This window comes from Neolamprologus brichardi, chromosome 12 (assembly GCF_056152115.1).
Source record: "Neolamprologus brichardi isolate AB-2024 chromosome 12, ASM5615211v1, whole genome shotgun sequence".
NCBI lineage: Eukaryota > Metazoa > Chordata > Actinopteri > Cichliformes > Cichlidae > Neolamprologus > Neolamprologus brichardi.
This window is the reverse complement of record NC_142115.1, coordinates 15,556,724-15,583,841: the sequence shown is the minus strand read 5'-3', so window position 1 is coordinate 15,583,841 and position 27,118 is coordinate 15,556,724. Positions and strand designations below refer to the sequence as shown.

The 27,118-nt window shown below is 40.5% G+C and overlaps 1 protein-coding gene across 1 annotated transcript; it reads left to right on the top strand.

Moving 5' to 3' along the window:
- Nucleotides 1–1,404: 1,404 nt before the first annotated feature.
- On the top strand, nucleotides 1,405–27,118 carry antxr1a (ANTXR cell adhesion molecule 1a). The gene is made up of 17 exons (XM_035905188.2): nucleotides 1,405–1,791; nucleotides 4,337–4,408; nucleotides 4,502–4,573; nucleotides 5,119–5,200; nucleotides 5,368–5,401; nucleotides 6,254–6,333; nucleotides 6,971–7,039; nucleotides 7,555–7,635; nucleotides 9,377–9,437; nucleotides 10,463–10,561; nucleotides 14,577–14,646; nucleotides 14,754–14,832; nucleotides 14,985–15,080; nucleotides 16,775–16,819; nucleotides 18,821–19,084; nucleotides 20,666–20,746; nucleotides 25,739–27,118. Exons 1-17 carry the CDS (start codon nucleotides 1,634–1,636, stop codon nucleotides 26,111–26,113), a joined length of 1,818 nt encoding a protein of 605 aa, XP_035761081.2. The 5' UTR covers nucleotides 1,405–1,633; the 3' UTR covers nucleotides 26,114–27,118.

The following is a 27,118-nucleotide window of genomic DNA, read 5'->3' as shown; positions in this document are numbered from 1 at the left end:
TGACGTAATGACAGCTTCAACTCAAATGTCAATATTCTTTAATGATAAGTGGCCGTAAGCCGGTTGAATTTAGAGATAAAAGTAAGTCATACCTGTTGCAGTGGAATAACAAGATGCCACAGTAGTCTGCGACTGAATGTGGTAGTATAGCAAAATACAACACAAACAAAACAATTGAGATTCAGGGGAAAACAATATGTAATTCACGGTCTGTGCAGCAAAGGTTTATATCTGCATAGGCTGCATTGGATATAGTTTGTCAATATTTCTAATCAGATGAAAAAATGTTAAATGAGCTGAAATACACCATATTATTGTCCTGAAAGCCAAAGTGCAGAACTGTTGAAAGCTGAAAAGAAGAAGTTTTAAAGTTGGAAATAGCTGAACATCTTTAATTGTACATAAGAAAAAGCTGATTAATGACAAAAGAAAATTTAAAGTAACAAAAAAAATCTGGATGAATACTGAAAGTTCATATTCTTTAGATCACTTGAGGAGTGGAATTATGGATTTCAAATGTCTAAACTCAAGAATCTCAAGTGAAGTTAAAGCTAACTGTTACCATCGATGTTGGTCCTTTGGTGTATTTGTAATGGCTTCCAATGTGACACAGGCATCCAAAAGGTTGCGATTCAGTTGGGGTAAGTAAAAGTTAGTAGTGTAGGTAACATCTGTGCAGCTCACTGATGTTTTGGAGCCCACAAGGGGTCAGCATTCAGCAACAACGGTAACAGTCTTCGTGTCTTCATGCACAAGCCATTAGCAACATCTATTCTACTGTCACGGTAACTATCTCTTCAAGTTTGATGAATGAACTTTGTTTATGGAAATCAGAAATTGGTCTACACGGTCTTCACAGTTATGCAGATGTCACCTAAATGTGTTGCTAGTTTTACTTCTTCTCCTTAATGTTATCTTTCTTTCTTGTTGTTCACATGATCACATGTGACAGTAACTTTCTCTTTCCATCATGAAACCAAGATAAATTCATTGCATGTGTCTTCAGCATTATTGGGTTTCTGCAGCTCCTGGTTTTCGTGTGTAATACGTTCCAGCACACAAGGAATCAGACACTATGAACTGATTCCACAATATTTGTGGTCACTTTATAAAGGGTGAATTATATAAAGGCAGCCACTGATCACCACTAGATGGTGTGATAGGGCAGCAGACTCCAGTATTTGCTCTGCATTGTGTTCTTCGCATCATATTCTGGAAAGGAAGAGTGAGAGAGAGAGAGAGAGAGAGAGAGAGAGAGAGAGAGATGAAAAGAGGTAGACTTCTAGGGTTTGTGGATCTTTCTGCTGGATGGCCTTGCCCTTTACAAAAACAGCAAATATCAGTGGGAGGGTGCATGGGGCTCTTCTCATCTCTACATAATACTGTGTTGGACCACTGATGAGAGGGTCCCAACAACAGTGAGCTCCATAGCACTCGTGCTTTGTCTCTCTCCTCCTCTTCACCCTCTGAGTTAAGCTCGCTGCTCTCTATTGGATCATTGCTTTTTACACTTCAAGGATCTGTGCAGAACTGAAAGAAGTTTCTGCAGGAGGATTAAAACTTTGAAAACAACCGATGCTGGTTTCCTTCATCATCTGATGTTTATGAGACTTTTGTTTTTTTTTCTGGAATAATGCCTTTGTGCTGGAAGAGAAGCTCCTGGTTGCCAGTGGTGTTTGGGACTGCGCTGGTCGTTCTTACTTCTGGCAATGCTGGACCGAATCAGGACAGAAGGCAACCTCAGTCATCCTCGTGCTTTGGAGGCTTTGATCTCTACTTTGTTTTGGATAAGTGAGTGAACTGACAGACATTACCTGATTTTCTATCGATAACTGAAAGCAGTTCATGATTTTGAAAAAAATCTAGGAAGAAGCGTTTGTTGACGAAACAATTTGGTGTCTGTCTTTGTTTCTACCTCCAGTAAAGTTTCTTCCTACCCTGAAAACTTAAGACAGTTCTCTATCTAAACATTTTATGCATTGTTATGAAATCATACTTATGCACAAAGTTTAAAATGCATATTTACTTTATGCATAAAAGAATTGTGCTTTTTGTGTCCCCTACAGCAATAAAATCATGGTTTTGCCAAGTGTTTTTATGATGTCATCACCCCATTTGGTATTATTATGAGTCTGGTGTCATGCAATGCAGGAAAATGGGTTAATGATGCAATGTTTTCATTATTGGGATTGTTGCTCCATTTAACTGTCAGCTGCAGTCACAGTGCTGTGTTTGGTGTACATACGTACCTCACTAGCAAGTGAAAAGCTTCTCTTGATAATTACGTTTCTTCATATTCTCAGATTTTCAAATTCTGTGTATCTTAGGGAGTCATAATGAGAAGTTATTTGGACACAGGTCATGATTTAGAATCCATTTCCCTGTTTATCTAAGCTCAGTTTGAGTTATCTTTGTTTTTCATTCAGCAGTGCAGCAAAGACAGCTGTACAAATCTGCAAAGTGGCACAAACCTCCCACAATAATCTATCACAATTACATTTGACAGTCTTTTGGAGTGGGCATGTCGTGGACTTTTTTCATTTTGCAGGTTTCTGCAGGCAGCACATGATGCATTGATAAGTTAAACCTGAATTTTGATGCTCTGCAAATTTAGAATTTTCCCAACTAATCCTTTTAGGGTAATAACTAATAATATTTAAGGTAAATCAGCACATAGCCTCTCTAGAACCGATGCTTAAATTGCTCAGGGAGTTGCCTTTGGACTATAGCAGAGTACTTACCTTCTGACATTTGTATTTTTAAATCCTGGTTTCAAACGACTTGTTTTTATTATAATATCACCACATGCCAAACTTCTTGGCCAACTAGGCCAAGAAAAAAAAAAAGATCCAACTCATTAAACCACTCTTTTTTTATTTGGAGGTTTTAATTGGTGGATTTTTCTGTAGCTCCATTGTTTAGAGAGTCTCTACATGCAGAGGTAGAGAGATTTTCCAGTTGTCCTACAGTACTTCTCAGTGCCAAGTCCAGGCACATGCTGCTATTTCTTAGAGGAAAAATCAGGCACTTATGCAGGAGTGAGCAACTGTTTGCATTAGCCATGTTTCAAAGACACAGGTTTACAGGTGCACCCTGGCAGCATTTGTTGTCGGGCATTAGCTGTTCCTTTAAATTTCTGTCTCCTCTCCAGGTGGGACTTCACTTTGCCTCGTAGCTGCGATGTCCTCCACCTGCCCTCACTGTCTTCTCACAGTATCTGCCTGATCTCTCTTCTCCTCTTCTCTCTTTTCCCCATGTCTGCGCTGCCTTTCTCCACTTGGTCCAGATGTTCCAGTGTTTCAGCCTGTTGGCTCAGATGTTTGTGCTGGGACTTGTGTCATGGTGACAATGGAAAAATACGTGTGTTATGAAAACACAATTTCATTGAAAGCCGTGATAAAAATCAGCAGTGACACATTCAAAAGACATCTAGGCTCACAAAATGTCGGCGTTATCAGCCAAAAAAACTGTAGCTGTGTACTGATATTGATACAGATAATTGAATAATGAGATAACTATACAAAACAGCTTCTCTGCTAAATCCTTTAATCCCTCCTCGATCTCCTGATTTTTATTTCCTGACAAAAAACAGAGTGGGATTTGGCTAACTTTGCTGTGGCATTTCCTATGCAATCAAGAAAAACGTTAAGTAAAAACTGTGACAGTAAAGAGAGAACAAAGTTCAAAATGATTAACAGAAACACTGAGCGGATGTTATTACGCAGCAGGGTTAACGAAGCCTTATTGTGAGTGTATTTTGATGACTGTAAGACTAAAGTAACTACAGGTGCACAAAGAGGATTTTAGAAATTCGAAGATCATTACTACTTCGTAGAGTAAGTTCACCATGCTCTCCAAAGCATTTATTCTGCAGGCTCTTTCAAGTCAGCTGTTTTCTTTGTAAGCACTCCTTCCCCCCTGGGCACAGCCACAAGGGCCCCCAATGTCAGGGGCGGTGGCTACAGAAAGAGACACAACTACAAACAGATGCACAGCTTCAAAAACATGACCGCAGCTACCCGAAAGAGACACAAACAACAGAAGAGAGACCACGAACCATATTTCACAGTGACATACAAAGATTAAAACAGACATAAAGTTCATTTTTTATGGAGACAAAACAACATACAAAAGACTCAAAAGACATGGTGGTATAATTTCAGGTGCTTTGGGGTCTTTTTAAGACTTGGTCTTGCACCTGTCTGAAAGTGCTAGGGTTTTGTTTTTTTTAATTAATGCCTTGGGCTACTGCCAGAGGAGAGGTGATGTAGTTTAGATGCACAGCTGCGATTTTAAATAACACATCATCATATTAATTTGATCTTTTTCTTCTCAGATCTGGGAGCGTGCAGCATCACTGGACTGAAATCTATCACTTTGTTGAAAATTTAGCTCAGAAGTTCATAAGGTAAAGAAATAAAAGTGTTGTAACAAGAATCTGCGGGAAAGTTTGTAACAAGAAATGATGACAGATGAATGTTTTCTCCTGTCTTTTCTCCAGCCCACAGTTGCGGATGTCCTTCATTGTGTTCTCCACTGAGGGACGGATCTTAATGAGGCTCACAGAAGACAGGTGGGTGCAGCCCCTCCTCCACAACAAGAAAAAACAAAAACTGGTCCTAATCCTTTAATTTTCTGCCATCCAGCTGAAAGGAATGAGCGTAATACCAGATCTGGACTGAGGTCACATACAGTTATGCGCTTATGATTTTTATGACCAAGAAGAGATTCCAGACAGATACTTTCCTTTGCTCTGCAGAGTGTCGCCAGTCTGCACAAATACTTAATCATGTGGTGTTTGACACGATGAGGGCAGTTTATGTATCCAATCTTTTAATGTTTCAGTGCTTCCTGTAGATCTTACTCTACAAAAGGCTCATTTCCTGTCTGTCTGTGCAAAAGTGTCTCAGGCCAACACACACCAATACCATTCCAGTTTATTCATCTGTTACACATTGCTTGCATTTTCTCAAAATGCTGCCCTTATGGAAGCTATTATCCTGTCGCCACGCCCTAAAGTATCTGGTTTTTATGCAAAACCATGTTCAGAAATGAATCTGACAAAATAAATATTTCAGTTAGATTAGATATTCCCTTGTCTTCTGCGTGTCCGCTCAGGGAACGCATTCGCAAGGGACTGGAGGAGCTTGAGTTGGTTCGACCAGGAGGAGACACTTTCATGCATCTGGGCATCATGAGGGTGAGTGGACCTTCAAGCTGGCACCTCCTGCTTCAGCTGCAGCACAGTCACCACGTAGTTCAGAGCACTAGATGACTGAAATGTTAGAGACGCAAGGAGTTCCCTCATTCCTTGCATGCTACCAGGCTTACGCATGTTTAATTGATCTTTTCTTTTATTGTTTGCAGGCCAGTGAGCAGATATACCACGGAAACATAGAAGGTGTGTTTTATTCCTCCTTATAGTGCGCTGCAGATTTTTCAAGTGTCATTTTTACCAAAACCTGTGAATGTATGAAAGTTTTGTCTGTTTCTGTGCTTTACTGAACTCAAATGGGTGTTACCGACTTTAGGGACAGGAGGTCAAAGGGGTCACAAGATAATTAGCATCTGAGCAAAAAAACACTGTTAAATGATGCTCCCACATGAAATTGCCTTTTTTGTGTGTGTGTGTGTGTGTGTATGTGTGTGTGCTTTAATGATGCTGTTACTGGTCCAGGCCTATAAACTAGTCACAATAAACAACTTGACAAAGAAGAACACAATTATTGCTGAGAGCTCAGGGGAAGAGGTAACCTTCAGTGTAAGCCTTTGAAAATTTATGCACACGTCAGAAAGAGCCAACAGTCGTGGCTTTAGTTATGGTTTACATTTGCTCGTTAACTTGAGGTCACCTTTAGGAGGCCTTTAGATGCATGTGATTTGATTTAGACTGAATAAGATATGCAATTACAACAATTAAGGTTTAGATTATGTAACTACAAACAGTGTTCTGTTAGCTCTGTCAAGGTGGGCTACGTTTTGGTAGCGCGTGCATGCGTTTGTGTCATTCTGCCTGTAAACACGATAGCTTGGAAATTTTAGGATGAATTCTGATCAAACTTTGTGGGGATGTCGAGTGGGGTCATGTTAACGATACAACATACAGGCATATGGGGAATTATATATGGAGGATGCCAAATATCATGTTACTTTGTATATCTGACTTTGGATATCTGAAGTATGTAGCTAGAGTATTTCATCTGCTAGGCCAGTACAACTGCAGCAGGGGTGACTGTATTCTTTTTGCTCACAGGTTATCGCACTGCCAGTGTTATCATAGCTCTGACGGACGGAGAGTTACACGAAGATCTTTTCTTCTACGCTGAGAGGGAGGTGAGAGGAAGAAAATAGGTCACACGTGTTTCACAACCAGGTGAAATATGTAAACGATTAAACATATGTGGGACCAGATCAAACACTGCCATTCTGTACATCACCACTTTGATCCTCATCTTTTAGTCAGACAGCGGGGCCAGAGCCTTCCCCGGATTCATACACCAGAGCTCAGTCATTCTATTCGCATCTGCTCTGGCCTCTAATAATTCAGCTGCTCCTCTGATTATTCAGACTTTGCAGGTGAAGGCGTGTGAAAACCACAGGCTTTAATCAGCTTTTAGTTGCTTGTTGACATTGGGGATGGTGTTCCTGGAAATGTTCCTCCTGGAAGCTGTGGGAGGTCTTAGGTTGTTTCTCGATGTCAACACCAAAAACATATTAACTGGAAATTTGACTTATGTGTTCTGTCTGGTTTTGTGGCATCTGGGGGACGTTTCGAATGTTACATCACGTGTGATTAATATCATTAAGTGGAACTATGATGGTGCCTGGCTTCTTTTAAAGAGCTTTTCCAAGTGCCAGATAAAAACAAGCCTTTTTTGGGTTTGTTGTGGATGGTGTTGTGAAATGCAGAGGTGTAATTGAAGCCAGGTCTTCCTGTTTTTTGCTGTAAATCTGTGTGTGTACTTGACAGGCCAACCGCTCCCGAAGTCTGGGTGCCTCGGTTTACTGCGTGGGGGTGAAGGACTTCAATGAGACACAGGTGTGTGTATGCTTTTAAGTTTTAGTCTGAACCTTACTGGCTTATGGCACCTGAACTTGAGAGAGAAATGGATAGCACTGCTGTAAAAATTTAAGCTCTGGAAATCCAAACCTTATTTTGAAAATCCTGAAACTAGTGTTTTTAAAGAGTCAAGTGCTTGACATCACATAAAGTCACAACTGTACGTAATTTAAACCCCGTGTCACTGTCTCTGTTCATGGACAGCTGAAGCAAACATATTCAAGTGAGTTAAGTACTCCAGCAAAGACATGAAATATGTTTAAAATTATGCAGCTTTATCCAAAGGCTTGGTTTCCTAATCACTGCAACATGCCAAGTGAAGAGAACTTTTCTCCCGCCTCCTTTGTTTGTCGTTCAAGCTGTTTTATTTTGAGCTCTAAAGAAAGGAAGTTGTGTAATTTTGTTATGCCACTGGACAATGTCTGAATAGAAATCTTGGATGAATAAGTGTGCCACTTGTCTCTTTTGATCACAGTAATTTGTTTTCTCTCTAGCTGGCAAACATTGCTGATAGTAAAGACCACGTCTTCCCTGTAAATGATGGATTTGAGGCTCTGCAAGGAGTCATCGATTCAGTAAGCATTTCAGTTCTACATGTTTACATCAGACAGACGCTCGGCATCCGTGTGACTTGTTATGATCAGGACTTTCAGACACAGGAAAAGTCAACGGAGATCTTATTGCTTTAATAGGCTTTATATAATCTCTCCCTTGACCTCCCCTTTAATCCATAAACATGTTGATCAAATATCAGGAAACTAGTCCTTCTGGACAGAGACAGAATTCCAGGAAAACCTGCTGTGACTTTCCTTCTTTTGATCAGTGTGACTGATAAACACAAACTATGTCCTGTATCTCGTAAGATTGACCTCAGTGTTTTCCATTTGAATGCTAGGATGAAAAATTTGAATCAGTTTGCTGTCAATGTGCTGATGTCACTGGGATATGGGATTTGTTGAGCAGAAGTAAGGGCCAGACAGCTGAATGACATCTGGAGCAGATTAATGGCAAGTTGAAAGCAGCTTCTTCTCACTCATGTGAAAGGGGCAGTTGATCATGAATCGTCCTCTTGATCTTTAGGGTTAAAGAGGGTATGTTCCTGGAGAGCAACAAATATATATATATATATATATATATATATATATATATATATATATATATATATATATAATACTCAGTGTTGGGAAGGTTACTTTTAAAATGTATTCCATTACAGATTACAGAATACATGCCCCAAAATGTATTCTGTAATGTATTCCGTTACGTTACTCAATGAGAGTAACGTATTCTGAATACTTTGGATTACTTAATATATTATCATGCTTTTTACAACTACATGAATGTACTATTGCTGTGTGATTTATTACTATTGCTGGAGGTCCGCGGCTCCTAACCATAGTAAAGGGACCTCTGGCTAATACGTCGGTTCCGTATCGGGCTCATAGCTGAAAACTAGCTTTACTTTGTTGTCTGCGTCAAGTTTGAGACAGAGAGGCAAAACACGAACACAGTGTACAGTCGAGTCTTAATAGCTTACTTACAACTGGGCTCGTCAGGCACTCTTCTTGGCTGCAGTGGTTATTATTATATTTACATGCTTCCAGCTCCCTTTTCTGCTCGATGACAACTCGTACTTTTCTACTTCCTTTTTCTCCCTCCTCGCGCTCACAGACACAAGCGGCTGGCTTGACCGCGGCTCACAAATGATGGCTCACTTTACCGTGGTCACATAACGGGTATGGCAGTCCATTCTCGCTGCAGCACAGACTACACTGCCCATGATGCTACATTCTTTAGGGCTATGACTGTAGCATTCTGCCTATTAGCTTAGCACAACAACAACAACAACAAAAAGGCACTCTCTCACCCAGGAAACACATAGTCGCAGAGAGAGCGCGCATCACCCTTTAACCATGGCAACCATAACACTGCCGCCTGGAACAAGAGAACACAGCTGTCAAACAAAACCCAAACAGTCCTGACCCGCGACAATATGAAACAAGGAAGTACCGCCGTGTAATCCATTTATTTCAACAAAGTAACTGTATTCTAAATACCACCTTTTTAAACAGTAACTGTAACGGAATACAGTTACTCATATTTTGTATTTTAATTGCGTAGCGGCGGTACATGTATTCCGTTACACTAATAATACTGTACATCTGCAGGATGTAAATGGGAGCAAAAGTTTATTTAATAAGGACATAAAAGTGGACTTGGCTCAAAGTTGCCATTCAAAGTGGAAAGAAATAGATGACCACGAGGGAAAGATGGACAGCAGGAAAACCACAGTGCTTATCTCAATGTGTCCCTCAGATCCTGAAGAAGTCCTGTATCGAGATCCTGGCAGCAGAACCATCCAGTATCTGTGCAGGAGGTAAAACTTTACTCTAGTTCACCTTCCTCAGGCCACTCATTATAATATTAGGATTTTTCTTAAGATGGTGAATGAATTTGAGTATGCCAAAAAGTCTTTTCCTAGAGCGCATTTACCTTCTAGGATGGCATACTTGTATCAGAAGCTTTCAAGCAGTCATCATGGGCATGGATATCATGAATCGAAATCTATCAGTTGAGAGCTTTTAATGAAGTCTTCTTTTTCCAGAGTGTAATAATTGTACGGCTTACGTCTTTAATGAATTTAAAAACAAAACAAAACAAGAATTGGGTGTTTAATTTTTTTTCAGGGTCACAAATATGCATAAAGGCTCATTTACATACGCCAACACTAATATTTGATTAAATGTCCCAAACTGTATCCGGCAAGACACTTTTGGTAGCCATCAGTGAGTTTTTGGAATAATTCTGGCTGGATATTTTACCACTCTTCTTGGCAGACTTGGTAGATTTCATTTAAATCTGTTGGTTTCCCGGCACAGACCTGGTTCATAAATTTTCAATCGGGTTGACGTCAGAACTTGGGGAAGGACATTCAAGAAGCTTAATGTTAGGGATATTTGTTTGGGATCATTGTCCTATTGGAAATGTGTCAAAGAAGGTAGTCCTCCTTCATTTTACCATCTATTTTGTTCATCAGTACCACTGGCAGCAAACAGCCCCAGAGCATGATGCTACCACTACCATGCTTGACAGCTGGTTTAGTTGTCTTCCTGAACATCATTTTCCTCTCATCTGAGGGGAATCCACACTTGACCCTGTGTGGATTAGAGAAAATCCAACTTGCACACCCAGTTCTTGTTTTAAACTAATTTCTCCTGGAAAAAGAACTGTTGAAAGAAATTATTAAAAGCTCCAAATTTCCACGACATTCATGCTCAACACAAGTGTATGTAAACTGCTGCTTGGGATTACTTTGGACCAAAGAAGATGAAATAACTTCATTTATTTTCAATAATATTTTGAAGATGAGGTGACATAATGTGTTTCACTTCGCCTTGTCAGAGTCCTTCCAAGTGGTGGTGAGAGGAAGTGGATTCCTTCACGCCCGAAATGTTGACAAAGTGCTGTGCAGCTTTCGAATCAACGACACCGTAACTAAGAGTAAGTGAAGCATTGCTTATCATCCTTAAAGGGTGTTACCCCTTATTTGCTGCATGAGCTATTTTATTGCCATATAACGTCATATCTGATTATGCTGTTAAACTATGACAAAGATGGCTGGAAAACACAGATGAGTGTGTGAGACGTTGTAAAATTCACCTAAATCACAACGGCCTGATTTTCCCAAAAGACAAACACTACGTGAGCCACACAGCTGGAGTCCTCGATGATCAAACGAGCAGCCAGGTTTTACTTGTGCTTTTTTTTAAAACACATGGTGTAATTTTACAGTCTGGAAAGAAGGTAAAAATTAAAACAGGAGATTAAGGAGAACCTGTACCACACACAAAGGAAATATCTTTAAAGTGGCTTACAGTAACGCCTCCTACTTCACATGCCACTGCAGCTGCATGAGGTGACGGTCTAATTACAAAGCAGGACAATAACCAGCATTTACATAGAATGAAATGTGTGCTCCGTGGAAGTAAGACCACTGTGACCGTTTCTACTTTCATTGTTTTTACTGTTTAAATCTACAAATTCACTGAGATGATTTTCTGGAGCTTGGATTTGAATTCTAATTGTTTTAGCATGATATTATTCAACGTCCTGTAAAACTGATGACATGGAAGCAATTTGAGCAAAATTATCTCCTCGTGTCAATCCCACTATACGTGGAGGCTCCTCCTCCACATTCATTCACTCCTCTAGAACTTTTGCACACAGACTTCTGGACTTTGTTTACTTTACATCAGCAGTAAGCTTTAAATGAAAAATAATTATGTCACAGTTAGCTTTCAGAGAGACAAATGTATCATTGCCTGTAAAGAAAACTTTCTTGAGCAATAAGTGCTCCTGCTGATTCCTGCTCTCAGCCCTCTGTTTACTTTGCAAGTATGGAAAAGTGTATAAAAGGAAAGCAACAACATGCAACTACATGTGTCAAGCAGATGAATCCATGTTTGGGATTTTATCCCCAGGAAAAAGTAGCAGCAAGTATAGCAAGGCGTGCAGGGATTTGGCAGTTCCTGTCCTGAGCTATTCATTGTTTTTGTGACAGATGTTGTACTGGACAACTGTGGGAAGGGTGAAAGAAGAGACAAGAAGAAATTAACATGGTTAGATGAAACGATCCACACAAGTCCCGTGTCTGTTTGATAAACATGAAGCTGCGGCTAACCTGGCCCTGTCGACATGTGACCAAATCCACTCAACAGCACTTTTAAAGTTGACAGTTTGAGCCATAGTATGACACTGAATAAATGTGGTTTATGTCACACCGTTGATATAATATAAGACATTAAGGTTCAAGGTTACTTTATTTATACCCGTAGATAAATTTGCTGTACAGAAAAAAAATATTGCATTTGGCATCCCCTCACAAAACACAAAAACACATATTTGATAATTAGACAAGTGATAAAAAAAACAATATAAATAAGATCAAGATTAATTAAATAAAACAGTTTTTATTAAGTTCAGTGACAGCAGCAGGGACAAAGCTCTTTTTATAACTCTTTGACCTACACTTTGGGACTAGAAACCTCCATCCAGAGGAGAGAAGCTGAAATTCACCCCATAAAGGATGGGAGCCATTATTAAGGATTTATAAAGCCATTCCTCTGTAGCTGTTTAGAATACAGGGAAGCCAGACAGGGCCATGACTCACATATAAGACGACTGGAGTGTCTCACTATCTGATTCAGTGAGCTTTTCTCTGTGACAGAGGTCTAACCGAACCATGCTACCAAACAAAAAGATACAACAAACTCAATAACAGAACGATTGTCCGGTCAATGTGGAAATGAGCAAATTTCCTAAGGCACTAAATGCGCTGGTGACCCTTTAATTAAAGTGACTCCATGCCCATTTTGTTGCTTCCTAAAATCAAGAACCATATCTTCTGTTTTAGATATGTTCAGTTGGAGTTAAGACTCCTCACGCCACTGAACAAAGTCATCAATAACTGGACTGTGTGTAGTTTCACCCTCTTTAAGTAAGCTGGCAATAACAGAGTCATCTGCGTATTTAATGATGGCGCTGTTTTCATATCTGCTCTGACACATGTTTGTATAGAGAATGAATAATAAGCGCGATAACACACGCTCTTGGGGAGAAACCTGTAGAGGAGAACAGTGGGTCAGACAGAACCCCATTTATTCTCACTCTTTGTGACCTGTCAGCTAAATAGTCTAAAATCTAATCCACCAGGTTTTTCACAACTTCAAACTGTTCTTAAAGTCTTTAGATTAAAATATTGGGGTGTATTTTATTAAAAGCAGAGGAGAAATCGGTAAACAGAAGTCGTACAAAAGTCCCTTTACTCTCTACATGTTTAGAAATCAGATTAAGTAGAGTCAATGGTGCATCCTCCACTCCTCTCTATGCAAACTGGATTGGATCCAGTAATCTAATAAGTTTTTTAAAGACTTTCATCACGACTGAGGTGAGGGTAACAGGCCTGAAATCAGTCAGAACTTTTAGGTGACTAGATTTAAGGACAGGAACAACGACAGCTTCTTTCCAAAGAGAGGGCACATGTTGCATTTGCAAGGATTTATTAAAAATAACCTGAAATATAAGACTGAGTTCTCTAGCACAAGATTTAAATAGGCGGCCACTAATATTATCAGGACCGTGGCTTTTGTTAATAAGAGGTAGGAAGATTTTTGTTACCTATGTTGTTTCCTCTGGTTTACCATCTTTACGCTAAGCCAATCTTGCCACCTCCTGGTTTAGAAGTATGAGCATCTTATTCCTGGCAAGAAGGGGATTTTCCCCCAAGCTGAACAGAACCCTGTGATGTATGATCTTCATCTACGGTTACAATCACAGACACAGGCAGTCTGACTAAACCAATTAGACGCAAATGGTTGTGCTTCACACAACGCTTTCCTGAGAACTCTCACAGTGCAGGCTGGGAAAAAAGCATAAGTAACCATCTGTGCTTTTTTGCTTTTGCAACTGTAAGATTCTTCAGAACTCAGCTGTATTTAACCAGTGTCACTGAGTTTATAGTATGGTACAGAGGATGACTAACCTCTCAAAAATCAGCCATAATCTTAAGCAATAACTCCAAATAATTAAGTGGTTGAAGATGAACTTCAGTCATCTGTCTTCACCTCCCAGTTAAACATGACCTCTCTCTGAGCTTGGGGAGTAAACAGTCTTATAAACCTTTATGACACTGACTTCGAATGCCTGCCAGAATCCTTTTATCCACCACGGATTTAAATTGTGGAAAAATGTAACTGCAGCAAATCGTGTTTCATCAGCTCTGAGCTGGACAAAGTTTGCACTTTGCTTTCATGCTGTAAGGCCACTCTGAGTGCAAGGTGGGTGCAGAGTTGAACTCTGACATCTGTCCCAGTTCGTGGCGGCGTGGAGCTGTTTTGGCCTTGCTGCCTCCCTCTCTCGCCTCTCTTCCTCTCCCTCCTCCGTTGTGTTTTTTTAGAGAAGAGCAGCCGCTTGTGTTGATTTCCTCAGTTCTGGGGTATGCGCTCGCCTTGCCAGGATAAGCAGACAGGCTTGCGCGATGATGCTTGTTGGAGCCTCTTTTCTGGACAACCAGCTGGATGAGGAGAAGACCTACATTTTGCCAGAAAAACAAAAAGTGTGGTGAAATTGTTTGTATTGGCATTCCTGAGCAGGGTGCAGATGCCTTCAGATGGGAAAACAACAAAGTGCTTGTTTTGCAGATGTGGTCCTCTCTGATTGTTTGTCAATCGACTTACAGTGAAAGATGTGACATCATTCGACTTCTGTTAACAAATGCATAGTTTCAGCTCTTGTTGTCAAATATTTGTTGAATTAAATTGAAGTCATGTCTAATCAGTCAATAAATTCATTTTACTGCAATCTGGCAAAGTGAAGTGATAATAAACGGCGATTTGAAGGTGAAAACATGTTTCAGGAGCTGCATGTGTCCTTGAACACTGCTCACAATTCCAGTCAGGAAAGTTTGGCTCATGCTTTTGCTGTTTTTCATGACCCTTTTTCCCCTCTGCTTCTCTAGTGGTGAAGCCATTGGTTGTGGAAGATACATATCTACTCTGCCCTGCCCCGGTGCTTGAAGAGGAGGGGATGTAAGTCGTGTAATTTACTTAAATAAATGTGAGGTTTCAAATGAAACCCTCTGCTCTGCTTTTCGAGGTTAAAACAGGGCTGAGATATTTTTCTTTTTCTTTGCCAGGGCAGCAAATCTTTATGTCAGCATGAACGAGGGTCTCAGTTTCATCTCTAGCTCGGTCACAATTACCACCGTGAGCTGTGTGAGTACAATAAGATATAGGGGCACTTGGCCTTTAGCAGGGGCTTGGAGCAGCACAGAGTGTGGAGCTACAGACCGGAATACAAAAGTGGTTTACATCCAGCGCTCTTTGTGTTCAGACAGCCTATGCTGACGTGTCTGTCTCTTTTACAGTCTGATGGGACCATCCTGGCCGTAGCTCTGCTCATCCTGATGCTGCTCCTGGTCTTGGCTCTCCTCTGGTGGTTCTGGCCTCTGTGCTGCACTGTGGTCAGTTCCCTGAAGCAAAAACGCAACGAAAACATGCACTCGTGCTGCTTTACAGATTGCTCTCAGCCTGCTCCTTCTTACATTTTACATGGCTACAAAGAGTATGGGGGCTGTAGCCGAGCCATTTACGTCCTAATTGATACCACAGACAATATAGTGAAGCCTGGAGTCTGTGTATCAGTATTCCTCCTTTGGATCCTTGCATCTTGCAGAAAAAAAAAGTGATACATATTAAAACTAATATTTGATTCATTTCTTTTTAATTAATCCAAAGGTTCAAAAAACACTCAATTTTCCCCCAAAAATGGAATTTTTTATGATTTAGGTTGTAAAGAGTTAATTTTTACTGGACTTTAAAAAACACTCTGTTCCTGAGGGATCTGTGTTGCTGAAGTTAGTCCACAACCAGTAAATAGTCACGGCCATCAGGTGAACATGCGTTTAAGCAGTTATACCTCTCCGAAAATTATTTGCGTTTCCAGAGGTTACTGCAGGTAACCTCCAAGTCAGTATATTCACTTAAAGAGATGTAACCTGTAGCAGATTTTTCTACCATTTATGGCTTTACTTGATTTACTGCCACTGGTGTGGAAACAAAAGCCTCTATAGCCTGAATGTTTTGGTTGATATCTTTGTCACTATGAAGTTTTTAAGTAGCGGGATAACTGATTCCAAGTAAAGAATTTCTTTTTTTTTTTTTGTACTTGTGCAAAAGCCATCTGCTCAGGACTCGGTGAAATGAGGAAATGCTTTCCAAAAACATGTTTGTGGGATTATTTAGCATCACGGTATTTCAGCAAACTCACTTGCTACAACATGCCCTCTGTACAAATCCGTACATCTCCTTTCAAATTGTCACGGGCATGGTGTCTCTTCAAAATGCACTGCAGTGTTTCCATTGGAGCTGGAAACAGGAAAGCTGAGCCCTGCCAGAGAGAGATGTCAGCTCTTACAACACAGCTTTCTCTCCCTTCACTCTTTTTCTGTCCATGTCAATTCGCTTGCAAGTTGAAGTTCGTGCAGCAAGTGTGTTTGGGAAAAAACGACACTAGGTTACCAAGGGAGTCTTTTTTCTTCTTCTTTTTGTTCCAGGATTTGGAAAAGAGTGCAGGAAAATCACAAATAAGAATCAGAGTGACTTAATTTGCCAAATGCATTTAGTGGAGATGAATCTGTCACCTGTGAAAAAACCCTGACGGCTCATGCAGTGAGGAAAAAGTTTACATGGGGATAGCAGCGGTGTACATTGTTGTGCATTCATCCACATTTTGAGTTGCATAACATCGAAGTAGATGGATAAATTGTTTTTCTTTCCGTATTTATGTGATACTAACTAACGTATAAATACTATAAAAGTTATCCATAAAACTAAAAGGCATAATGTGGCATTTATGAGGTTGTTACTCTTCTCTTGCTTTAACCAGCAACCTCAAGGCAAAAAATCTGGATAGCAGATTTCTAGGTCAGCGCCTTGCTCTTGTAAGTTGTAGAGACTAAGAGGGAAAACATTTCTCAGTCATTTGCTGTTGTGTAGCCACGTCACTGTGCATAAAACGCGCATTGTTCTGACACGCAAAAAGCATTTTCAAACATGTCTCTACGACTTCTGTCATCTCCTGATGTTAAACAATGCTCTCCATCTTTTTCTTCTCATTCACTCTGCTTTTTCTTCCCCTCTTTTATTTCGCCCGCAGATCATCCACGAACCACCACCGCCGCCAGCTGTGGAGGATAGTTCGGTAGGAGCTTCACAATCTCCGCCTCCTATCTGTTTTGTGAAGACTGAAAAAGAGTGCTTGTGATTTAAGACTTCGACAGCTGCCAGTGTTTAGCTTATGTAATTGTTAGAGTGACAGCGTAAACCTCAATGACCACACGGCGTCACTGACTTTCCAGCTTTAAACTTTCAACACTCGTTTTCTGATTCATTTGACGAGAGTTAACGCCCTCTCAGAACAACGGCATCGTGACTTTTACAGCACCCCGCCACACACACGCACACACACCATTTCTGCTGTTTGTAAGAGCACTGCTGTTGTGTCCAAGACTTTAATTTATGCCTTTAAAAATTATAACCATTTGGACCTGCAGTAAGAAGTTTAAAAACTCAATAATAATAACTCAATAACTCAAAAACATAATTTCAATTTAGTTTTAAGATCAAACCGCAAGTCCAAATTACTCGATTCAATACAGTTTAACAGTCCTCAAACACGCTGCTGCAGCTGTGGGACATATCAGGCTGCATCTGTTTGCACAAAATTAAACAGAAAATTAGGTTTAACTGCTGAATTTACATGCCAGTGACATCCACGGCCTCAAAGACTGCTTTTATTACGGTCTCCTCTGTGCGACATCCTGGTAGGATACGAGACAGACAGGGTGTATTAAAGAGCTGAAACATCACAAGTTTGGCTAGTGGGCTTTTTCATTTCCTTTGATCAGACAAACTAGAGCAATGGGGACATAATGACAGCTCAGGGATAGGAAGGACACAGAGAGAGGGGCATTCATTCCAGTTTGCCTGGTAACAAATAAGAGAGCAGTTCTGTGCAAAAGTCTTGTGCCACTCCTCTTTCTTTATATTTTGCTTCCAAGAGGGGCTATTTTGTCATAGTTTTCTTGAGCAATAGTTCTCCAGGCTTTCTTTGGAAATTGGCAGGGAACCATTTTTTAAACTGTATCTTTCAGCACTTTGTTACAACAGCCTGTGGCAAAAACACAGAAATATTCCTGTTTCATAAAACATGCCAAAGATAATACAGTGTTACAGGCATAAAATAGTATTTTTCATGAACAAGATGATTCAAAACGAGTTACACTTGGTATATCTCTGCATGTTGTGCAGTGTGTCCTTAAAAATTTTGAGGAAACTGGACAAGAAAGGGACATCTGCAGCAGATGGGCAGTATCTGGAAATGTCCTCAAGAAATAGGGAAAAAGACCTGACACAGGATCCGAGAGATGCATCTGGCACTTCAGTCGTTCCATCTACTGTTCACTGAAGCTCCATCAGAATTCATCTCAGTGAAAGGGTGGCAGTCAAGAGTGAGGAATCCAAATTTGTTCAAATTAGCGTCAGTACTTATGGAGTGAGTGAGTGCCTACAACATCTGTAAAACACGTGGAAGCTCTGTCATGGTTTGGTGATGCATTTCAGCCAGTGGCGCTCGCTGGGCAGCTTGTCAAAATTGATGGAAATACGAACACAAAAAAACAACCATCAGATTTTGATCCACTGTGCCATATCATCTGGAAAGCATCAAATTGGCAGCAGCTTCGTTTTTCATCATGACAATGATCCCAAACACACTGCCAATGCAGTAAAAGTGTACCTGGACAGAAAAACACACAATGGAACACGATCAGTCATCGGTTACGCATTATTGAAGCAGAGTGGGATCTTCTTGACAGAGAATGGAACAAAAGGCAGGAAAGCTTATTTAAGACACTTCAGGCTCTGTTGAAGAATAAAGGTGATCATACCAAATATCAAAACTCTTTTTTTGCCTTATATACTGGATTTCCATGCATGTGAGTTAGCAGATGTTTAAATAAATTGCTGCTCCTATTTCGCTTTTTCCTAGAAATGTGTAAAGAAATAAGGGGCAGGCCAGGACCTTTTGCACAGTACTGAATGTTTACTGCCTCTTAGTTCAAGCTAAGGGGTGATAAACATTGGCGAAATGGTTAAACAACAAATACATTTAAAAAAAACATTCCCTGTTGCTCTCCCGCAGGATGATGAGGACTTTGAAGCCCCCAAGAAGAAATGGCCGACTGTTGATGCCTCCTACTATGGAGGAAGAGGCGTAGGGGGGATCAAAAGGATGGAGGTTCGCTGGGGTGAGAAAGGCTCCACTGAAGAAGGAGCAAAGCTGGAGAAGGCCAAAAATGCCAAAGTGAAGATGCCTGACCAGGAGTATGTGTCGCCACCCCCTCGGGTTCTTAACAATGGCATGCAGAAACCGCCGGCGCCACGCAACTGGTACTCACCCATTAAGGTACGGGGGTGGGGGTGGGGGGGTGTTATATATGATTACTCATTAGAAACTACTGAGAAACTCAGTATGATGCTTCACTAAGGGAACACAAACAGTAGGCAATGGTAAAGATTATTTCACCATTGCCTACTGATTACTGAAAACCATTGCCCCAGATGGTTTTCAGTAATCAATATCTAAGAATACTTTTGTAAATTAAAGCTTTGATGCTGTGTAAAATGTAAATATGAAACAAAATCTCATCTAACAGTATTTTATTCACGACAGAACATAGTTGAATTTTTCGTTTCATGATGCTCCAAATGTTTTCAATTGGTGGAAAGATCTCGTCTACTAATTCAGAACCCAGACTCTTCATCTATGATGCCACGCTTTTCTAATAGACGTATGGAGTTTGGGATTATAGTGATATATGGAAGATCTTCTCTGAAAAACACTTTATGTGGATGGGAGTGTATGTAAAACGTGTATCGGCCTTTCTGCATTGTTGGTGCCTTTCCAAATGTATGTTTCTAATATCATAGGCACCAGTGCAACTCTATATTATCAGGCTTTTGAACTTGACGCTGATAACAAACTGGATGGCCCCTCTCCTCTTTAGTTCGAAGGACACGGAGTGCATGTTTTCCAAAAAGAATTTAACCACAGAACAGTTTTCCACTTTCACTTTTTTCTTTTTTTTTAAAAGATGTGTTTCTGCCATCAAATTCAAAACGAGCTAATATTTAAAAAAAGAAATAGTAAAATGTCTCACTTGAAACATCTAATACGTTTTCAGCACCCGAACATTTTTGGAACTGAGTTTTACTATAATGTCCTGAGTCAGACGTGATCATGGAAGTACTGAGGAACAGCTTATCACTGTTGTCCTGAATCATTCCTCACAAGTGTTACCTAAACAACTTAAAGCAAACAGGATATGAGTTTTAACTGAGCCACTTAAAAATGAGTAAATACTGGAGAATTTGAGAGTTATTAGTTTAAAAAGTATTTGAAGTGTGGGAATCATGGTTTCTAACAGCTCTGCTGGGGCGCATACTACATATAACACAGCATCTGCCACAGATTACTCCATGCTAATCTGGCTGAGGATATGTTAGTACGAGTATGGTGTTTTGGTGAAAATAGCCCGAGATGTGTTAGGGTATTAAAGCTTAGGTGACAATTGGCACACGGCCCCATTCCTCCAGGACCAGCGTGGGGTTAAAGGAGTCATTCTGAAGTCTTCCCAGTCAGCAGGGGATTGCTAATAGAAACCAGACTTCTGTTGGACTGACCTCCAGGGAGAAAGGTTGCACAGCCAGGAGTTTTTGTGAGCAAAAACAGCTGCATTTTTTCTGCTCTTATCCTCAAAGTATTTGCTGCGTCTGAAAAGTATGAAGAGCCAACTTACAGTGGACTGAAACCATTTCACCGTGTCGCTTTGAGATAAATGGATGAATTAAACGATACATCAAACTGCAGCTGAAGTCATTTGTGTGAAAAAGAAGACAAAACCAAAAAAAACAAGGGTTGGAAGCAGAAACCAATGTAGGATTTTACATTCTCTTAAACATTTTGGTCTCTTCTCCGTTTCCACAGAGCAAACTGGATGCATTGTGGGTGCTTTTAAGAAAAGGCTATGACCGTGTGTCTGTAATGAGACCTCATCCAGGTGACAAGGTAAGAGCAACACCAACCCTGCACTGGCATGCACTGAGCGTGCATTGTAAATCGTTCCGCATTTCACGGGCTGACGTCAGGCTTGGCTGTGCATTAGCTTTTGGCAAATGAAAATTAGCAATTAAATCGATTGTATGTGAAAATGTTGAGAAAATGGACCAGCTGTAAGCAATGAAGTGTGCACAGCGAGACTCATGGGAAAAGTTGCAGTGGGATTGGACAGTACGCAGCAATGTAAAAGCGTCTGGTGAAGTCATTATGAAAAAACAAAATGAAATTCCTCAAAGACCAGCTGCAGTGGGGGTGACAGTGCAGTGACCGCTGCAGTTGGAAGCTAACATGAAGTCAGAGACAGTAGAGTCTGTATGCGGTGAAAAATGGGAATTATGTGTCTAAAAATGTCACCGCAAGCGTTTATGTAATGATTCACATTTCTCTGGGTCAGAGTGTTGATCTAAAACCATTACCCTCACAGGGTGAAAAGACATTTCTGGCACATTTAAACAATCATTTTTTACATTTTCTAGAATTTTCTCTGCAACTACTGTAACTCTTAAGTGTTTCGAGTAAATCTAAAGTACACTGAGCTAGTTTCAGATTTGACTCAATAACAACCCGGACAGGATTTTCTGCTAGAAGATGCCATTCCAGGGAGGAGCTGCTCCTATTGTTTGCACAGAGCTGTATAAGGTGACACACAGCTGTGTTGAAACATAAAGGAGAATTTTGAAGATGAGAGTAGGAAGAAATATTAGTAGCCCACCTTTCTTTTATTTTAAACTTCTAGTGAGAATACCAGTTACTCCCAGTTACTACAGTTAATACCAGTTATGCATGCTTTTAAACCTATGTTTTTGTAATGTTATGCATATGCATATTATAAACTCAACAGCCATCTTGTTAAGTACAACTGCTCAGCTGTTTATTAATTCACATATCTAATCAGTCAGTCAGGCAGCAACTGATTTAGGCATGCAGACATGGTGATCTACTCAAAACCATCAGAATTGCCAGAAAAAGAATAAAATACCCAGTGAGCAGCAGTTCTCTGCGGAAAATGAAAACGCCTTGTTGATGTCAGAGGAGAACTCCCAGACTGATAGGAAGGCAACAATAACTCAGCTAATCATTTGTTATAACAAAGGTATGCAGAAGAGCATCTCTGGAAGCACCGGACACATATCTTAAAACAGATTTAGTTTATAGCAGCTGAAGACCACAGCAGCAGCAGGTGCCATCTCTGTAAGCTGAGAATAAGAATCTAAGGCCACAATTCACACGTCGTCTCAGTTTTTGCAGGGACATTTAAATCGCATGTACTGAATTCTGCATAAACATCATGAAAGCCTCGATCCATCCCGTCCTGTATGAATGATTCTGGTGGAACCCTGGTAATGTAATAGTGCCGGGGATATTTTCTCGGAGCATTTTCGGACCAGCGTGTACCCATCATCTGACAGCAGGATAACACGACACATCACAAACCTCAAATGATCTCAAAATGACTTCATAATGAGTTCACGAAACTCCAGTGGCCTTAACAATTAGCAGATCTCAATCAAATAGAGCATCTTTGGGATGTGGTGAAACAGGAGATTCACATTAATCTGCAGGAACTGTGTGATGTTGTCATGGTAATGTGGACTAAAATCTCTGAGGAGTGCTTCCAGCACCTTGCTGAATCTATGCCATGTAGAATTAAAGCAGTTCTAAAGGCAAACAGCAGACCAACCAGTTTCTAACAAGTTCAGCAAAGCTCACCAGTATAGTCCATAGTTATATAGTCCATAGTTTATGCAGTTACAAAAGAAATATAATTGTTTGGCATGAATAAGCCTCTGGAATTTTCAGACTGATGTGTTATTATACGGCCAGGTTTCTTCATCTTCATCAGTGCAGTTATGCAGCATTTCCTTAAAGAGATACACTGACAGTCCAGCAAGACCCTCAGGTCATGCTGAAGAGGATGGGAAATTACATCTCAAGGCAAACTTATCAGGATTCATACTTTAAACTATTTCTTAGCCTCCTTTGCTGTATTTTTTTTGTCTTGAAGTGAGCCACATGTTTTTAGTGGGTAAAAGGTCTGTATGTAGGTGAGCCAGTTTAGCAACCCGGCTTGTTTTCTACAGTCATGGTGTTGTAATACATACAAAATGCAGTTTGGCACTGTTCTGCTAAAATAATCAAGGCATTTCCTGATTAAAAACAAACAAACAAGAAATAAGTGTTCTTTTTTTCTTTGCATGATAGAGTTTTAACTTGTAATTGTGGATGCAACGAGCCTGAGGAGCCGATTTCACCCTTTTTTACTTCAGCCTCGGCCTGTCTGCGATGCTCTTTTGTGCCCGAGAGGCATTTTATAACAAGCTTTCAAGCTTATTATAAAATATTATACAGGATATTTAGAACTAACTAGGCAGCTCATTCTCTTGACAGTACTTTTTGTATTATGCTGTTTATGGACGTTTTAACCAGCACCCAGATCACTGAGAAACAAAGTGTCGAAGTGTGTCTTCCTCACTATAAAAGCTTTTCATTAGCTTACTGGAAAAGAAAAATACTTTCTGAGCAGTGAACACTTTCTGAGCAGAAAGCTTGTTCTGATTGCAATTAGGAGTCTATTTTAAAAGCCTTTTTATAACTCACCCTAAACGAGTGCAGCAGCGGGGAGGAGGAAGCCAGCTGATCCAGTTGTTGCTGGAGAAAAACCCTGTTACGTGTCGCTTTTGTGAGCCTTAAAGACTGGGGTCTTTTCAGTAATTAAAAATAAAAATCAGAGGATGTAACACAGCAGGTTACTGGGTTACTGAACCATCACATATTTCAGTAGTGACTGACTGTGAATGTAGATACAAGTATGATACAGTCCAGGAGCCCAAGAGACATAAGGATCTATGATATTCAGTATAAGATGAACTGTACAGCATGCAGCATTTGGCCTAATTCTTTTCCCCCAACAGTCATTTCTCCTCAGTGTTAAATAAGAGACACATTCCTTATCAGCCTATTGCAACTCCTGGGTCGACTGAGTGCAGCTGCTCCAGGGGTGTAACTTGTTTCTGGAGTATGATGATGATGATGTATATCTCCCTTGAATGACCTCACTTCATTTTGAATGGGCGTAAATGATGGCAGGTGAAGTTGTCCAATGAAATAGCTGCATAGCTTCTCAAAATTTAAGCTGGGACTGAGAATTACAGCACATTTTTAAGGTCTGCTGACATTAAAATACACATTATGTAGCTGTGTACGGACAACAGGAAAAGGCTTTTGTGAGAGGGAGTTGTCAAAGCAGGAAAGTGTGTGTTTTGTCAAAGAAAGTTCAGAAAAGTGGAGACATTGGTTCTTCACCCTTCAAATTCTGAAGTTATTGTTTGATCAAATGAAAAAAGAGCAGCAGATAAATTAAAAAATGTCATAGATCCTATGTTTTTACTTAGTACTAACTTTCTCATAAACTTAGAATTAATTAATTAAAAATATAGGAGCTGGCGCCACTTTCTTGAGTGCAATGGCTGAGATGGATATGGGACTATTTTGCCAAAATATGTTGCACCCACCCAAATCGGTGAATTAAAGTCAAGCACTTATGGCATGCAGACTGCTTCTACAAACATTTGTGAAAGAATAGGTCACTCTCAGGAGCTCATTGAATTCCAGTCTGGTACTGTGATAGGATATATTTTACATATAGCGTACGTAGTATGCCAAAGATGAAGGAAAAGAGAACTCATAACAGTGTGTTGGAGTAAAATGTGAATTCTTACCTATGTTTTATCATCTAAGAAGGGGTACTCCTCAACAAACAAGCCAAAATGCAAAAGAAAAGAGACAACTCTTCCTCCTCACCCCAAGACTAATCTCCTGAACTGAAGATGGGGCTGTAACAGATAAAAATGTGCATAAACATCCTTATTTATTCCAGATATTGTCACAATTACTTATTTTCAGCAGATTTGAAATGTGACTCTCCTGTCTCCAGATACTGAGCTAGCTAAACAAAAAACATCAGCTGGTTATCAGCGTGTGGTTACCGCCAACAAGCCTACGAGTGTCCTTGAAGCAAAGATGAATCTTACTTTCTCTCTGACAAGCAGTTTGATTCTCACATTATATGAGAGTTTATTTGCTAAGTGCCAGAGTCACACAATGTTAGATCTACTTCAAAGACAGTTTCACTAATGCCAGCTAACAGAGGCTAACTGCAGCTAACATAGGCTAACAGTAGCTAACAGAGGCTAACAGGAGCAGACAAGGTCAGGATATCCTCAACAACTCAGTATCAGTGTCAGTGGTCAAAAGTGAGCTTCAACAACAGACCGACTCATATCTGACTACTTTCAGAAAGTTTTACAGCCTCAGCCAGAGTAAATAGATGTAGATATTTTTCACTCTGCATAGTGAAAGCCGAGATAAACAGTAGACTGACAGATTGCAAAATATGTTCGGGCAGATCTGATCTGCTTTTTAGCCACGATTTATTGCAAACAGTTGATATTATTCAAATAGTATGTTAAAATATAGTACGTGCACTTTATGGCAGTAGTTTATGAATGTATGAAATTTTGCTTTGGCTCTTAGAAAATGCAAATATCATCTTATTGTTCTGAAATGTCTTATTAGACTTCAAGCTAGTTGCCAAGACAATAAAATCATTAATAACGTTTTTATAGTGAATATACGCCAAGTAAGCAGTAGGGTCACCACAGTGAGATTATATTTTTGCAACCTTAGAGGTCACACCTTGTTGGATCATCAAAAGAAAGCAGGTTTAGGCAAATGTTTTATGAGCCTCACTTTTCAAACCCATAGGCTAAATTCATCTTCTATATACAGGCTATGATGTGAGCCAGACCTTTTCCTTTCTGTCATTTAGACTCAATGTCTGAATTTTCATTGTGAATTTTTGCCTTTGATTGATCAATTAATGGATAACATTTCACGTTTTCCACTTTGCTAACAAAATCTGAACTCTGTTTAATTTTATAGGGCAGATGCATGAACTTCACCCGTGTAAAATCCCCCCCTAGCTACCCACACTTCAACAATCACCCATCTCCCATCTACAACCCACCTGGCAGGAATCCACCTCCACCGCAGGGCACCCTACCACCGACTCCCAGCGCGCCGCCCTTCTCCTCGCTGCCTCCAACCCCTCCACCCATTTCCATCCCTCCCCCTTACACACCACCTCCCAACCGGGCTCTTCCTCCAACCACCTTGAACATACCCGCCCCACCGGCGCTCTCACCCACGCCTCCGCCCTGCGCTATTCCAACCGGCTTGCTGCCACCTCTTCCCCAGGGACCCCCTCCTGGACGAGCCCCTCCACCTGCCCGCCCTCCGCCTCGCCCTGGCCTGTAGAAGTCTCGTGGGAGACAGGAGGTGGTCACACAAGACTGAAAAACATAATCCAGAGTTCCACCAGCACATAGCCATCTTTGATTGTAACTACGAGTGAGGTGCAACAAGGTGCCAACCTCAGCAGGCTGTAGCCTTTCAGACTTGTGACGAGGAGGAGCGAGAACTTGTTTTCAGCTATTTGTCTACTTTTGTACACATCTAGCCCAACAGTGCAATTGCTTGGATGCTTGAATTACATAGACATTCCCTTTAAATGAGATCACGCAGGCCGGCTCAAAAACATTTGACTGAAGACTGTACGAATTCTGACCGAGCAGAGGATCAACAGCTTGTACTAACAGCTTTATACGCAGGCCCTAGAGAAGGAGTACAGTTGTCTTCTGAATGGCCATGTCACTAAAACAAATGCCAGTGTAAAGTTCCTGTTTTATATAAGAGAAAAGAAAAACACTCATCCTGCAAATGTTCCACATACAGCAGAATAAGGATGATGCAGAGGCATCTGAAAACAATCCTTTTTTTAAATTCTTGAATGTTTGCATGCAAAAGTGCTCGAATCATCGTTTGTTGTTTTTTAACATTTGTACTTGTTTTTATACATTTGTAAATACTTTCATTTTTTACTTTGTACTTGTGTAGACCACACTCTTTTCATTTTGGGGAAAGAAAGACAATCGGTGATGACGGCATGGACAGTAAGTGTACTGAAACAGCAATGCAATGTATCTGAACTTCCATTGCTCAACTCCTGACTCGCAAACTATTTTCATCCAACCTAATGTGAGCCATGTCTGGCCCGTTTTCTGTGCTCATTGGTGTAAACAGTACATTTGGCTTTACCAGATTTATGGCTGGAACTGACCTGACCAAGATGACTGTAATTACAGCTGTAGGTAAGCGATGCATAGGATCTGTCTGTTAAAATGAGGGTAACTCTGGGAATCAGGGAAAAGCTTTGCACATCGTCTTACTCGTCCACCTACGGCTTCAAAAAAAGTTGTACAT